We start from the raw sequence: 16,729 nt of genomic DNA on the forward strand, positions 1-16,729 counted from the left end.
TCTATGCTGAATGTTAACAACTTTCCCCAAAGAAAGGCAAAACATCAAGTCAGAAACAGGGAGCCAGTCCCCAGAAGCATCTGGGAACGTGACTGGAACAACAGAGGCATGTCAGAGTGCAGGTATGCAGAGTCAGAGCGCTGAGAGAAACGGAGGCAATCACATGCCAGTGAAGGACAGCAAGAAACAGAAATCAATGGTTAGTGACTGCAAATAACCATTGTTCAGTTAGACTGTTCACTGGTTTGAGTGGAAAAAATGACAGCAAGAAGTAAGAGTTAACACAAAGCATTCTGTTTTCCTTTTTATTTTCTTCTCTTCTCTCCCCTCTTTCCTCAGATACTCTGGAGCAACGTGTGGTCTGGCCTTTGTATTCGTGTATCCATCCCTCATCTATGTGATCTCCTTGCATCGTGCTGGGCAGCTGACGTGGCCAGCATTGATCATTCACATCTTTATAATCGTCCTTGGACTGGCTAATCTGATTGCACAATTCCTATTGTGAAAATTCCCCCTTCTCCCTGTGGCTGTCACAAGTGGTACTGCGACATTTGGCAACAGGCTTGAGCAACACAGTCACACATGAGATCCGAACAGTCCTCAATACGATCTTCTTGAGAAAAGCTGCACCTTTGGAACAAATTCAAAGCACATCTGCCAGGCACTTGAAAGGAAACCTACTATGCTTCTCTAAAAACACAATTTTGAGAATAAGTGAAATAGTTCAAATACGGGCAGGGTAGTTTTACTCTTTTTGTTGAATGTACATCAAGGTTTAATGAAGCTCAAAAATATTAAATTTTTACAGTTCGCTTCTCAAAACACTCAGCTTTCAGCCATGGACTGTAGAACTCCTCTTTCCTCTAAAACAACTGTCCCTACCTTTAATCCAAACATGCTTTTACTGTATTGTTCAGTGGCTGTTTGAAATGCTCTTTTATTGGAATTGTTCTACTGTTCTGTTGGAAAAATGAAGAAATTACTGTCTTCCTTTCTTTTTTTTTTAAGGTTAATTTATAGTCATTTGGGTCAAAATGCACTCTTAATTTTAAATATGGTATTAAATTGTTTTGGCAACATTTTTCCTCTAAAGAATTCCGACTAAGAGAGACAATAAACTCATGTCTCAGTGTTTTAATTCAGAATGAATATGTATACAAGTTGTTGGTGATCTTAAAATGAAAAACATGAGGAGGATTAAAAAAAAAATAGAACAAGACTCAATTAAAATTGGAATTTCAGGCTTGACCTCGCTTCAACTCTGTTAACTGAGCTGTTTATGTGCTGTGAGGTTGTCATGTCAGGAGTTATTATGTGCTCTTATGGATGCAGTGTGCATTGCAGGCTTGGTTCTTTACTCCCTTGTAGGGTCTTAATCTGGTGATCCCTCACTGTGCTCTTCAACTACATTACTGCAGACCAGAGAGACAATACATGCAAAGCTAGCCACTTCAAAGATGTGCACTAAATGAAATAATTTAAGTTATAGATGGTTCTTAAAAGAAGCTGTAATAACCTGGAAAATCTGGGAATTTTTTTGCTGTTTTTTGTTTAACTTGTTGTTTACTAAGAGGGTGTGCATGTGTATGCATACAGACACCTTCCTTCACCTGCGAGTCTGAGTCTTAATCTAAATCATACATTAATGCTGGACCTGTTGGACGCTAGTGGAATGTCATCTTTTGAGATAGGAGAGAGTGAAAAAACCTTCTTTGTACAGAATTTCAGTGTACTAAAGTAATCAGCAAATGCAGAATAATTAAAAGAGATGTCTCGGCAATGCTGTAGCATTTACTGAAGAAAGTAAAAGAAAAAAAAAGTTGAAAAGTGATGCAACATTTGTGAAGTAGGAGTTGAGTTGGGGAAGAGAATTACATTGCAGGTTAAGAGTTCCTGTCTTTGTCAGAAAGACAATGAAAAGCATAACCTAGATAATCTACCATGCTTCTCTGGGAAATAATGTGAACTTTTAGAGTAATAATGCAGATCCATTTGTTTAACTCAAACTTTTTTGACTTTTCAAAGTCACTGGCTTGCATAAGTGTCTTTCGTTTTGTGTGAAATATAATTATTTCAGATTCTCTTCCTTTTGTGCTGTGGAGCTTCTCATGCCTTTGTTGTGGCTTAGCCCCAGCAGGCAGCTCAGCACCACAGAGCCACTCACTCTTCACAGGTGGGATGGATGGAGGGGAGAATCGGAAAGGTAAAAGTGCAAGAACTCGTGGCCTGAGATAAAGACAGTTTACTAGGTAAAGAGAAAGCTGCACGTGCAAGCAAAACAAAACAAAGGATCCATTTACAACTTCCCATTGTCAGGGGGTGTTCAGCCACTCCCAGGAAAGCAGGACTCATCATGTGGAACGGTTTCTTGGGAAGACAAACACCATCACTCCAAATGGCTGCTCTCCTCCTCCTTTACTCCAGCTTTTATTGTTCAGCAGGACACCACACGGTGTGGGACACCCCTTTGGCCAGCCTGGGCCAGCTGTCCTGGCTGTGTCCTTCCCAACTTCCTGTGCACCCACAGCCTCCTCCCTGGCAGGGCCACACAAGAAGTAGAAAAGTCCTGGTCTCTGTGCAAGCACTGCTCTGCAACAATTAAAAACATTTTTTTGTTATCTCCACTATTTCCATCAAAAATCAAAACACAGCAGCATACAAGACTCTAGGAAAAAAGTTAACTCTATACCAGCCAAAACCATGACCATACCTACTCCTCATTCCATACCACTTACATCATCCTAAGTCCCACCTTTCCAATACATCCTCATTAATCACCACCCTTCAATTAATACACAGATATCATTTGTTTAGTTTGTGGACTCCCCCTGTGAGGTGTCCATGAAATGTCCACTGAGTTCTTTTAGTCCGTGACTTAGATCTGTTATGGCAGTTGCTCAGGACAGGACAAGCAGTATGTTACATGGACTTTCTGGACACCAAAGCCAGCTCAGGTTGTGTCACTGCTGTACATGCACTGCTTCTTTTGAGGCTCGTCCTCTGATGGCTCAGGAGGTTCCTGCTGTAGGACTTCCTATAACATGCGACTCGGATCGTGCCTTACAACAGTTTAAAGGCATATCCATCACAATCTCCACTCCTGGTCCTTTCAGACCAGGCCATAGTGTTAAATGTTGCGATGAACTTATCCACGAGCCACAGTCCCTTCAGAGCTCTGCCTACTGTGTCATGGATTTATCTACAGCCACAGATGCTTCAAGGTCTATCCGTTCTGGTGTGGACTTACCAACGGCCACAGCTTCTTCAGATGTGTACCTGCTGCAGCGTGGACTTATCCACAGCCACAGTTGCTTCAGGGTGCGCCTGGTCTGCTGCGGCCTTTTCCACTGGCCACAATCCCTTCAGAGATCCCTTCGGACACCTGCCGTGTTGTGGTGTTTTCCACAGACAGATGCTTCGAGGTGTTCTGGCATGGCCTTACCCACAGACACGGGCACTGCAAGGTGTTCCCGCTGCAGCAGGGATTTCTCCATGGCCACAGATGCTTCAAGCGCCTATGTTCCCCCACGTGGACTCACTCCCAGGTTGCAGTCCCTCCGACTTGAGTTCAGTCAGGAGTCCCAGCCTGTCCAGTGCAGCAGCACAGGGAAAGCAGCCATGCCCCGGCCCGCTGCCAGCCCAGGCTCATGGCCATAGCTGTTATCAAAACGTTCCCAGGCACAGCTAAGCAAGGCGATAAGGAGCAGAGCAAAGGGCAAAAGCAAAAGCAGCCCCTAACAAGCACTGGACTCAGTAAGGCACAGTAATGTACAGTACTCAGTACTCAGCATGTACTCAGTAATGTACAGTAAGGCAAGAAAGCCCCATGGCAAGCACAGGAGCCTGCCAAATAGCAGTTAAACGTCTGTAACAGCCACAAATTTGGACTAATGTGCTCCGTGGTCCAATCATATCTGAACCCTTCGGTCCCCATGTTGGGCACCAAAAAGGACCGTGGTTTAGCCCCAGCAGGCAGCTCAGCACCACGCAGCCACTCACTCAGTCTTCACAGGTGGGATGGATGGGAGAGAGAATCAGAAAAGTAAATGTGTGAGAACTTGTGGCCTGAGATAAGGTCAGTTTACCAGGTAAAGCAAAAGCCGTGCATGCAAGCAAAGCAAAACAAGGAATCCATTCACTGCTCCCCACCGGCAGGCCACTTCAGCCACTCCCAGGAAAGCAGGGCCCATCACGCTTAATGGCTTATTGGGAAGACAAACACCATCACTCCAAATGTCCCCCCCTTCCTCCTTCTTACTGCAGCTGTTACTGCTGATCACAGCACCACACGGTGTGGGACACCCCTTTGGCCAGCCTGGGCCAGCTGTCCTGGCTGTGTCCCCTCCCAGCTCCTGGGGCACCCCCAGCCTCCTCGCTGGCAGGGCAGCACGAGGAGCTGAAACGTCCCGGGCTCTGTGCAAGTACTGCTCTGCAACAGCTAACACATCGGTGTGTTATCAGCACTATTTCCATCATAAGTCCAAAGCACAACATCATGCAAGGAAGAATTTTTCTTCTCTAGGAAGAAAATGATCTCAATCAAAACCATGACTCAGCCTTTAAATCAGAATTAGAGAATACACCCACCATGTGTTATGTATTAGAGAGAATTATCTGCACCATCCTGGTCATCTTCCCTGTATATTCTTATGTTCCACTGCTGGGTTTCCCTATTCTGTAGGGCATATCTGTCCACACTTTTCAATGCCTCATTGCCTCATACCTGGCAGTGCTGACACCATTAGCACTGGCCTACTCATCTGCTGTGCAAGGACTGGGTCTGACCTCTTCCATAAAATTTGAGTTAAGCTTTTCACTTGAATGTCTAGGCAGTCAGCACCATATGTAACTTGATGGCTGCGTTCCCTCGGTGTTCTCACTAGTGTATATCACAAATTAAACCCTCTTTTTCCTTCCCAACAAACCTCTCCTTCCTTCTGACAAATTTTACAAATTTACAGTTCCACAACTTTAATGTTGCTACACCTCCACAGTTATTTGGTATAGAAGAGCACTCAAACATCACAATGAGAGTAAAAAAAACGCAGGATTTCAAGAATCATTGGCCTGATTTGCATGAAACTCGTGCTTATTTATTATCAATTCAGTGCTTAATCTAGGTACAATCTGTAATTAATGCAGGTACTTCAATTTTATTATATTTTCCATGTTCCATCTTAATTTCATCCCAAGGGTTAAATCCTTGCTATTGAAGCTGATAGTTAATGTCCATTGATTTCAGCAGAGTTGATTTCTTTTAGTATCTGGTAGTTTAACAGAAATTCCCAGGTAAGACAGAGTTCATGGTGATGTATCTTAATTTCACCTTCTCTTTGTCTCCTTCCCAGTTTCACAATGTACAGGAATCCAGTTAATATTTAGAATGAAACTTCTCTTTATCTTTCTAAAAGCCCGTTTTAACTCTGGGTCGCAGAGGGAGGTTCTTGCTTCACTGCTTGCCTATACAGGCCTTTAACACCTAAGATTTGAATTTATAAATATTAAAGTGATAGGAAATATTTCATTATACTGTCATCATCTGAAGCACACTTTATTGTAAGAAAGTATATATTTTTTCATTTTACCACATGCAGTTGGGTTATTCACATGTGCCAGAATCAATTTGGGCATAAGAATGAAGGGTTTTTTGTTTGTTTGTTTGTTTGTTTTTGCTTTGACTATAGTCAACAACCTAAATTAAAAGATAATATTCTAAAATTTAATGGTGAGTTAAATGGCCCCCAAAAACAGTAGATTGTTTTGTCTCTTTTCATACAAGAACAAAATGTAGTTCTTCACACACACACACTTCATCCTGCTTGCTCATGTGACCTGCAGAGATGGCCAGATAATTCCAATTCCTTACATGTTCTGTTCCAGCAAATCATAATGTGATTTAATGGAGCAGGAAAAAAATAATGTATTGACCCAAAGGTGCATTGTGAAATGACATTTATTACCTTATCATAGAAGAAAAATAAATTGCGCTGGAAATATTGAATTCTGTCTTTACATTTGCGCTTCATTAGGGTAAGCTGAGAGGTGAAAGACTGTCAGCTCTGGCAAGAGCCATGCATGAAGAGTCAAAGGTTTTCTTCATAACACTACTGGCTCTTTGTCTGGCATCACCTCTACCTCATTGCACTCTGAAAATCCAGCCTTCCGTATTATGTGGTAACTCTGTGGTGCAAACTGAAGTTTTCATTGCATGAGGCTCGAGCAGCTGCAACCGTCTGGCTGATATCATCAAGCTCAAATCCAGATCTCAAGCAATATAAGAAATTAACCCAGTGTGACCTTTAGGCATTGCCAAAACACAAGCAGTCAGGAAAATTCCCAGGAAGCTCCAAGTGGACATATCTGCCTGGTGAAGTCTGGGTGATTACGCATGGTCTGAGCACCTAGACCAGGCGATTAGTTTTTCAGTGGAAGACGTGTTTTGAACAGAAATGGACTTACTTTCTAAGGAGAAGGACAGATGATGGGGCTTCTGCCATGATGAGATAGAAAATTACCCTCCATATCCAAGCTTGTTCTAACTTCATTGCTTTCTCTGTGGCCTAGCATTGTCTGTTCCACTTGCTTGGTGTTGTCATGGTCCAGAGTCTTCCTTTGAGTTTCTAGCAGTCTTCAAAAATCTCTCCTACAGGATTAGCTCTCAGTTTTCTCTTGCTCTTTCCAGTCACACACAGCTGCATCTGCTTCTACAAATCAGTTTTTCTTATTCTGTCTGGGTTAATATATGCCTGGATGCCAGTTAATATATTAAATCCTGTAGCTCAAATGATCTGTGCAGCAAAAATGATCATTCAGTATTCAAATGTTTCATCAATAGACAGAGGATTTTAGGAAAGGCATTTTAGGTAACATTTTTTTTTTTCTTTAAAAGTTCAAACTTTCAGGCTCCACATACAAAAAATATACAACGATAAAGTCATTTGGTCGCAATGCAAAAGGCTTTGTCAGCTTGACAGTTTGCTCACCCAACCTGCAGATTGCTCCCTTCTCCACCAGGCTTCTGCACAAAGGTTGGCTTTTGATTACATGATCACGTCACTTTTTCCATAAGGTATCAGCTCGAGAATGCGAAGGTTGCAGTGATCAGTTTTCTATCATTACTCAGACTTGGCATCTCCTAGCTTTGGCTGCTGGACTTCGGGCAATTGTTAATTAACATGCAAGAACGTGCAGTCATCCCTCAGGTTGTTTGAAACTCCTTTGTGGCCTTCATTTTCGACTGCCCCTCCAACCTGGCACAGCAGAGAAATGCTGAGAGGCGGTGAGAGTGTAAGTGAACGCTGGAGCTGCTACAGGTGGGAGAGGCATCCCAGAGGATTTATGACACCCTGGTCCTTGAGATACAGTCTGCATTCGGGGAACTCCCAGCGCCTCCCGTGTACAGCCAGACTACAGCTGCAGTTGCCATGTGCTGCAGTGACACGGGGAGGTGGGTAACCTCTGGAAAGCCTATTTTTGCCTCTCAGGATGTTTTACTTCCTCATAGGAAGTAAAATGTGAACTATTTGCAAAGCATCAACCTGTTTGTTTTAGCTCCTCGTACTGTGCTTGGTGGGGGGGTACGGTGAAAGCTTTTCCCTCTGAGCTGGTATTCAGTGAGGATGGAGCCACGATCACTGTATTTAATTTCTTCTGCAGTTGGGAATGCCATTAAGCTTTCCTTGGAAAGGAACGGGACTCAGTTTGCCAGATCCTCACTACCTCTCACTCCTGTAATTTCAGATGCTGGAACCAGGGCTACGTAACTGTTGCTCTGCAGTATGTATTTCCAAACACCAACTGATCTGAGGGGGGCAGGGGGGGGTCTTTTTCTGTTTCTGAACTTACCTAATTGTGGCTTTTCCCATATACCTCATTTTTGTAATCCTGAAGTGGATTAAACAGTCCAGATGAAAAATGCAGCTTTATATAAAACATTTTTTGGTCCCTTCTTAGTATGTTTATATTGCAGCTTGGCTAAAGCTCATTGAATTATTTCCAATAACCCAAAGACTGTTTAAAAACTGCTGTCCATGTGTTTCTTTTCATCATTGTTTGAATGGTCTTTTTTCAATTCCACAGACCTTGTTCACTTCTGACATTTCATTAAACTGTTAGAGGAAGTTGAGATTAGTCAGGTCATTTCAAATCAACACAACAGAGTCATTCAGCTGCAATATGAGGGGAGAAGAAATGCCTACACATTTGAGTTCCAGGCTGGATACTAAATGCCACACAAAACAGAGACATTGTCCCTGCTTCCCAGCAAGCTCCATCTCTTAGAGCAAAATGAGACTGTATTACAAAATTACCACAGGGGGTTCAAATTACAGGACAGTTACAGGAGCAGAGAGGAAGCTGTTTTGCACTGAGACTTGTTTTTTTGATTTCTTCAGCGAATATCTGGTTGTCTGCATACAGATGTGCAATAAGAGCCTAGATGCACATTGTCAGGTTGACATAAGCAACCTCAGGGAGGTCCCTCCACCTTCCAGTGTAAGAGTTCAAGCATTCAGGGCTGGTACAGGGTGGCTGAGGCTTTGAAGATGATTCCTGCTACTTTGTGCTGGCACTGTGCATCTGGGATTTGGCAGAGGTGTTCACGGGGCACCTCCTCGTCCTGGAGTGCAACACTCTTTACCAGCTGAATGCCGAATCTCGCTGTCATTTAATTGGAGAGGCAGAAGTTGCATCACTAATTTCCTCCTCTGCTATGGAAATATGGCTGCTATTTATGGGTGCAGCCGAATTAACAACAGTGGGCAAAAGATCAGATCCTGCCCCTCTGAAAGTTCCTGTCAGCCATTTACTCTTGCTCAGGAAACTACTGTCTTCTTCCTGAAACTGGTTTTACTGAGCCCTTGAAATCACATCTTTATGGTTCCAGCAAATTCCTAACTAGTTTTTCAGTGCCGTTTCAAGTTTAAGCATTATCTTTTCTCCTCTTGACAAGTGAGGAGAGTGAGAAGTTGAAGGGTAAGCTCTGTTAGCCAAATTCCATCTAGTTGTGATTTCTTCTCTGAAATATTATCTAGGATATTGACGATGTAAAAAAAAAAATTTAAAAAGCTATTCTTAATACTGGGGGAGGGTATTTTTTTATTCTGTTTTATTATTTTTATTTCTATTTTTTAAATTTATTGAATTAATTGAATTGAACTAATTGTTCAGTTATCAGTTGAACTAGTTGAAGTCTGGCCTGAAACAATATTCATCTATGAAAAGCGAGTTGCAACTGTGTGTACTGTTCCTGCTCCAACAGAAGAAAGCAAGTTTAGTTAAAGACGGGAGAAGGCAGTCTTTGCACTTCGAGTGCACTTGTTTATACCACAGACAGGCTCTTCCTTTCTGCAGGTAGGCAGCTACCTCATCATAGCAATTGCAATAAATGATGGGCCAGGTCTCCGGAAATAAACTCTTACCTACAAGGTGCACAGTTTTTCATGCCCTTCCTGTACATTTTCGTAGATAACTCAGGTGCCCCAATGAGCCCCTTTCAGTCAGGTTTGTTCACCTGATTTGCACCTTGGCGATAAATTGTCATTTAGTGGCATCAAAGGAGTATGTGTGTGACCACAGGCTCCCACGCCTTCCCTGGGAGTTTATGAGACTATCCCAGTTCTTTCCACAGTGAAATCTGCCCTCAATCCCCATCCGCACTGGAATGTCTATACTTACCTCCTAAGCCAAAATGCAAGAAAAATTCAGCAGTTGAGTAAACTTGTTAAAAACCTGGCTTCTATGGTTTTATTGTGAAGGCAGTGTACCGTTTTCTTTAGCACATGACTGAGTCTTTTACCTTCATCCCATGTGTTTATACAGAGAAAATCAGGCCATTGGACAGCAGAATGTTTTAATATTGCATGTACTTCACAGTGCACCCTGACTAAAGCAGGTCTCTAAAAAATTAATCTGATAAAATGATCTTCTGTGCTGAATCAGGAACAGAAACATGTCAACCCCACTTTATACAGTATGTGAAATGTCTGGAAAAAATTCACTGAAAAGTAAGCTCCATAAGAAAGTCAACTACAAAAGAGAAGCTTTAGAAGTCATCAAAATGCACATAAACAAAATTTTCTGGCAAAGACAGCCTAGACCTCTGGCTTATTTGGGCCTGCTGCCATCAATAGGAATCTTTCCCTTTGCTTTCAATGGGCACGGATTCAGGCCTTGGAGAAATTGCTCTTGAAAAGATTCTGGCAGTGACAGGAAGATTCCATCAGGAACAGCAGGACTCGGCTTTCCGTGCAAGGAGCTGGGTGTACTTCAGCAGCTTTTATTCAGGTGCAGTCAGACCTGCAGCACAGTTTACATGCTATATTGCAGAATGTAATATAACAGGATTACCTATAATAAAACACTGGAAAGGTGAATACCAGACTGAAACACAGAATAAGCGGGAAGCACAATCCGACATACTCTGATTTTTTTTATGCTTTTTTTTTAATTTTTCTTTCTTTTTTTCTGTGCAATGATAACCCATACATGAAGAACCATAATACCTTTAACATACCCTCCACTGGCTATTTAATCCCAGGATATGTCTTGCTTTTCTCTGAATGTTTGTGCAAAAATACATAAGGGCTCTGTGATTTGTGTATAGTTGCATTGTTGCTCCCCTCTGTGCTTGTTCAGTGTTAGTTATTTGTCAGCAGCATTTCTCCGTGGAGTATTTTATAGCACTTGAACCACACGGAAAGTATGCACCAAGCTGAACCCTCTAAATTTGGTGAATAATCCGTTGTGTGTACATGTTGTCTTGTATTTCTGGGGACGAAAAAAACACTAAGGGTGCTCTGTCCTCTTCAACAACACTTGTAAGGAATGGTCTGAGACCTGCAAAAGATCCTCCCTTTTCAAAGTGTTGTGTGAATTTCCATGCAGTTCACTACCTTCATTACTGACTAGAGCCACAAACCTCAACCTAGCAGACAGCTGGAGAGGAGACTGTGAACTTTTCTTACCACATTTATTTTAAAATGTTAAGCCGAAGTATATATAAAGTCAGAGAAGACCCAGAACCGAGTTTTCTGGCTTGTATTTCTCTGTTGGCATCAGCACTTACCCATTGTATCATACTGCTTTTTAGAGCAACTAATCCAGTTTTGCTTAACCTAACTACAAACAGGCCCTGATGAGGGTTTGTCTATCGCTGACGAATAGGTGTGTAGTCCAGCAGGTGCCAATGCCTCCACCGATGACTGGGCTACAAAGGAACCACTGAGTGTGCAACTTGAGTGGAAAAAAGCTCTTTGGGGGATCTAGAGGCCTAAGCACCCCCAACCTGGTATTGACCTACTGAGAGAGGGCACAGCTGGGTAGGCCCCACACGAACAGCAGGTATCTGTATGCTGCTGCTTGAACTCCCGAAGTACACATAGCCCCCTTTTGTCATGAAGTCTGGCCGTGCAGGGCTGTGACCAGCCTCGCCGTGCCTGCACCTCGATACCCAGCCTGCCGAGAGGACGAGCGTACGGCAGCGGCCCACCTGACAGCCTGGCGCACTGCAACATAAAAGGTCACGTTTCTAGCTCTAAGGATTTTGATTTTATGTCATACACCAGCTGTGATGACGTGAGCGAGCCCAAGAGGCACGTTTCCCTGTACTGGCAGTAAACGGGGAGGGAGCAGTCGTGGAGCTGCGGGTGTAACACAGGTACGCACAGCTGCAGCTGCCCCGGGCTACATCCAGCGCCCGGCCATTCGCGGCCCAGGGAGGTGCCCTGCGACTGGCACTGCTCGTCGCTGCTGAGCCTGGTGTAACCCTGGATTGCTGTGCTGTTCCTCAGGAACTTCCAAAGGAGGTAAGATGTGTTGTGGTGTCTTTCTGTAGCACTCCAAGGCTGTAGAAGAGGTAATAGGAAATGGATGTAAAAATGGCATGGAGTGGCAAAGGCTTCTTCAGGATGTGTGGAGTTCCACCCCAAAAAAACTTTAGAGGTAGACAGAGGAAAGCATTGTGTGATTGCTTCCATCTTCTTACCATTCACAGGAGTGTTAGTAAGATAATTCTGAGCTCCACCAAGCTCTCCCTTCAGCCAGACACTCAAAAGCAATCAGCCAGATATCCCAAAGAAAGCCTACTCCATTGAGCCAGATTAGCACTATAAAGCTGTAAGCGAATGATCTCAGCCCAGGAGAGCTGAATGTCTTCAAATAACTGCGCAAGTGAGGCAGTCAAACATGCAAATCCACCAGTGTGCTCGTGCAGCTGATGCAAGAGCCTAAGTGGTCTAAATGTCACATCTTCAAATGCAAACCTTGTGAAACAAACGGAGTACGTTATTTACAAAGCTGTAGGCAATATGGTGTGGAAAGTCGTTCTTAACGTCTTCTTTCTATGCTTTTAAATGTTTGCATCCTCAACCATATATATTTTTGTTTGCTAATATTAAATGAATCTCTCCTGGAGGAGAAAGATTCTGTGGCCAGGCCTTCCCCACAGCTCTAAGGTCAGCACAGTATTAAATGAACTGAAACAGTTTGAACTTCATGGACTTTTTTCTGCTGCAAGACAACTATTACAGAAATGGCATTTAAGAGTGTTCCTTTTTTGACTTTAAGAGTTTTGGAGTAGGCCTCCTTTTTCAGTTTCAAGATGACCAAATAGTTCCAGTAATTCCTGATCTCCCTGCCAGTTTATTATTAGTGCAATTGGCTACAAACCAGCTGACTGATGTCAGTCTCATAATAAAGAATGACAAAGCTAGACAAGGGTCTCATGAGAAATTGGAGGAGGAGGATCAAACACAATTGTAAATCCATGTAAAAGACTACAAGGTCTCTGGCAAAAGTTTTACGGCTTTTTATAGCGATACTTATTCAACAGGTTTTCTTTCTTTCCCTTTCTTGGGTGTGTGCATGTTGCATTGTTCTCTGGTGTTTTTTTTCTTTTTTTTCTTTTTTTTTTTTTCGTCATATAATGGAGTACATGAATATTCTCAATTAATGTGAGTACACAACACTTTATTTAATATGACTCATTAATATATTCCACAAGGTAAAGCATCCCTAATTATTTGCTATGCTGCCAACCACAGTCTTAGGTTTGCATCTTGCTGTTACATAAATGAATCGTAATTGTGAAGAAAAAAACATGTTTTCCAAAGCTGCAGCAGCATTTTTTCCAGCTATTGTATGCACTGGAATCTGTCTGCACACACCCAGAGATCTCCAGACATCAGGAAGGCTTATGGATCCTGTCAGCTGCAGAACCAGAAACTAACTGGTAGCATGAGAGCCATCCGTGTGCTTCCTTCATCTTTCAGTAGCCCTGCTCTTGACTTATTTTTACAACTAAATGTTTCTAAGAGTGGTGTCATAAAATGGACATTAAAAAAAAAAAAAGGGAAAATTGCGAGATGTCTATCTGGATTATTTCAGAGAGCATTGGAACAGATAATAAACTTCTTAGCTCTTGGTTAAAAAAGATACCAGATTCAGGTTGCCGTTCACTACAATGTCTAATTTTTACTGCCCTGCCATTCAGGAGAGGTTCTTGGAAGGAGAGTTATATCCCCAAGAGCAAGATTTGTGGAAACCATCATTGCTGAAAAATGAATTGTGACCTAGCCAGCAAGACTGCTGTAGGGAAGGAAATGCTGTAGGAAAGGAGTTATTCACCTTACTCCGAGCTGCAGGGACATGGCGTGTCATTCTTATTACAGCCAAGAAAAGCTGTTGTGTTTGCCATATTTACTTCTAGAGTCCATCTGAGGATCAAGCTGTACTTATCTGAGCTGTCTCTGGGATCCAGTAGAGCATAATTGCAAATCAGTACATCTCTACAAAAGACATCTGGACTTCTGCATTCAAAAAAGTGTTTTGACGAAAACTTGAGTCTCAACAATTGTTTTCATCTCATTTTCCACTGCCTGAACTGTATCTTTATTGTCATCTGTGCTACTCTGCTGGTGATAAAAAGTTTCCAGCCCTCAGGCCATACGAATATGCAAAGCATTCCAGCAAATTCGAATACCAACTTGCCTCAGTGCAAATCTACAAAGGTGGTTTTCCAGCACACATTAGGCAATACCTAACTGTGAAAAATTCACTCTATTTCAGCAGACAAGTAACATGCTCTGGGAAAAATTCAAACGTGACTCCTTAAGACCAGACTATCAATTCAATTAAATTGCCTTTAGGATATAATTTCTTATTTCCAGATTTCCACGTGGTATAAAGCAGACAGATTTACAGAGGGCAGAAGTTTTGCTAGGAAGGCACATAGAGCCTCAGGATCTCTTTCATTCAAGGAAACTACCAGTACATTAACAGGAAAGAAAAAAAAAAGGAAAGAGGAAAGAGGAAAGAGGAAAGGGGAAAGGGGAGAGGGGAGAGGGGAGAGGGGAGAAGGAAGGGGAGAGGGGAGGGGAGGGGAGGGGAGGGGAGGGGAGGGGAGGGGAGGGGAGGGGAGGGGAGGGGAGGGGAGGGGAGGGGAGGGGAGGGGAGGGGAGGGAAGGGAAGGGAAGGGAAGGGAAGGGAAGGGAAGGGAAGGGAAGGGAAGGGAAGGGAAGGGAAGGGAAGGGAAGGGAAGGGAAGGGAAGGGAAGGGAAGGGAAGGGAAGGGAAGGGAAGGGAAGGGAAGGGAAGGGAAGGGAAGGGAAGGGAAGGGAAGGGAAGGGAAGGGAAGGGAAGGGAAGGGAAGGGAAGGGAAGGGAAGGGAAGGGAAGGGAAGGGAAGGGAAGGGAAGGGAAGGGAAGGGAAGGGAAGGGAAGGGAAGGGAAGGGAAGGGAAGGGAAGGGAAGGGAAGGGAAGGGAAGGGAAGGGAAGGGAAGGGAAGGGAAGGGAAGGGAAGGGAAGGGAAGGGAAGGGAAGGGAAGGGAAGGGAAGGGAAGGGAAGGGAAGGGAAGGGAAGGGAAGGGAAGCTATTCTTTCCTCATATCTGTGACAGCATCTAATACACAGAGAAAGGCTCATATTTTGGATTGTTGTCTGATGTCTTTGTGCACTTTCAACAGATTTGGATATGATTGTTTCAGTTCAAGCTCAATGCTGCTAATACTTTATTAGTGACCCATCCTCTACTTCATTTTCAAGCTGTACTGAACTTTTCACAGACAGGTCAATAATTCCCAGAGGCTGAAATGCTGCTCTCTTATTAGCAGTAAAACTCAGTGTAGAAAGAAGAGGGAAACAGAGAAATTCCCATGGAAGACTATTCCAGGGTGTGTGGAGTAAGCAAGTTACCTTGCTCCTGGCATCTCAGAATCCCTTTGTGTCTCTATGGGTAAGGCCAGTACCAATACTTTTAATTTTCTCTAGTTTACCACCCTCCCACCACGCCCCATGGTTCCCTGTGCCTCCAAGGTCCAGTCAAACTGTGCAAGGAGGATCTGATCCACGGGAAAGATCATGTAGCATTAGGACGTAATACCTTTGCATCGGGTACTTAAAAAAAGGAGAAAACATCCATAGAATAATTCCCCCTCCCAGCTTCCTGTTCTCTTTACATAGCTGAAGAGTCCAGCTCCCCAGAACAATGCTAAATGTTAACGCAAGTGAAAATTATCATAACCAACTGGACGGGCACAACGATGCTGAAGGTAGCTACCCGTCTCTATATGTGGTCATCGGGTTAGAAATGAATTAGACTCCACTGTCTGCAAGTCGATGCTAATGACTAACAAGGAATTAGGACATTTGTTTTACATCTGTTCATACCAACAGAAGCTCCAGCAGCACAGTGGTCGCCTAACTGAACTGGGGCATTGGTTCAATACTGACTCAGAGGGAAGCATGCCAGCAGCACCACTGAATGTGCATTACATATAATATAGTAGGAAATTTGGACAGCAACTCGTTTTAAGACTGTTTTGGAAATGCATGAGTCACCGTGTTTCTGGAATCCAAACCTTTCTCAGCATGTTTTTGTTCTAGATACTCTCTCATGCCTTTAGAGAAAGCCTGAAGGACCGATGCTGAGTTAGTTTACCCAGGATCTTCATATAGGAATATTGTAATCTGTCTGTGTCATCTTTCTTCCTGTTTCCATAAAAACAGAACGCAATCCGCAGTTTTCTTCCACTGTGACATATTATTCAGAATGCTTTTGTAATTGACACTAATCTCCTTCTTCAGAGTAATCCACTGAGCCTTTCACCTCGGCTCTTGTCTTCCCTGATTGTTTTCAGATGAGGCTCCTCCACTTCTTCTGACTACCATGCATACAGCATTCCCTCACCCTCTTATTTCTAAACGTTTCTTACCAGACCAAACACTAACACTGATAAAATCACATACATGCTCTTCATTAACTAAACATGCCAGGGGATGCCTCTGCCTTTCCTTTGCTTACTTTCTCCTCCTGCTGACAGCTTTGTTATGGTCTCCAGAGCTGCACCCCCAACTCCACAGGCTTAGGATCTATGTAGTTTTGAGCTGCACTGATGGCAGAAGGTCCCTCCAACATGATAAGTTCTCTACAGCACCCTGGCTTTTTTTTCTACCACTCACCCTAAAATCTAGCTCTGAACTGAATCACAATTAAAATACTTTTATTTAATCTGATAAATACAGGTATGTGTGCACACTTGTTTTATGAGATTCAAATACAGATGTGTTCCAAATGTTCAAGCTACAAGAAAAGTCAACAACGTGTTTCGGCTAGAAGCAGGCTACAGAGGAAGGTGAGGCTTCCCAAATCGCGAGGAATTGCATGTGTCGGTTTGAGCATTTCAGCAAACAAGTCTCAGCAATGAGTAAAATTAAAGAAATGAATTGAGGAAAGG

The 16,729-nt window shown here is 43.2% G+C and overlaps 1 protein-coding gene and 1 long non-coding RNA gene across 2 annotated transcripts in view; one reads left to right on the top strand and one right to left on the bottom strand.

Annotated features, from left to right (window-relative positions):
• Positions 1-1,778, top strand: part of SLC38A9 (solute carrier family 38 member 9) — a 44,137-nt gene extending 42,359 nt beyond the window's left edge. The window contains exon 15 of the mRNA XM_083816989.1: positions 340-1,778. Coding sequence (XP_083673115.1) covers positions 340-505 — 166 coding nt within the window. The 3' untranslated portion in view covers positions 506-1,778. The remainder of the gene's footprint in view (positions 1-339) is intronic.
• On the bottom strand, positions 838-14,209 carry LOC310889479. Its single transcript, XR_014576579.1, has 2 exons — positions 3,248-14,209; positions 838-2,589 (listed from the first exon to the last, which is right to left on the bottom strand). It is a non-coding gene; the product is annotated as an uncharacterized lncRNA (long non-coding RNA).
• Between the last annotated feature and the right edge of the window lie 2,520 nt (positions 14,210-16,729).

The sequence above is a fragment of the Anser anser genome (genome assembly GCF_964211835.1).
Source record: "Anser anser genome assembly, chromosome: Z".
Classification (NCBI taxonomy): domain Eukaryota; kingdom Metazoa; phylum Chordata; class Aves; order Anseriformes; family Anatidae; genus Anser; species Anser anser.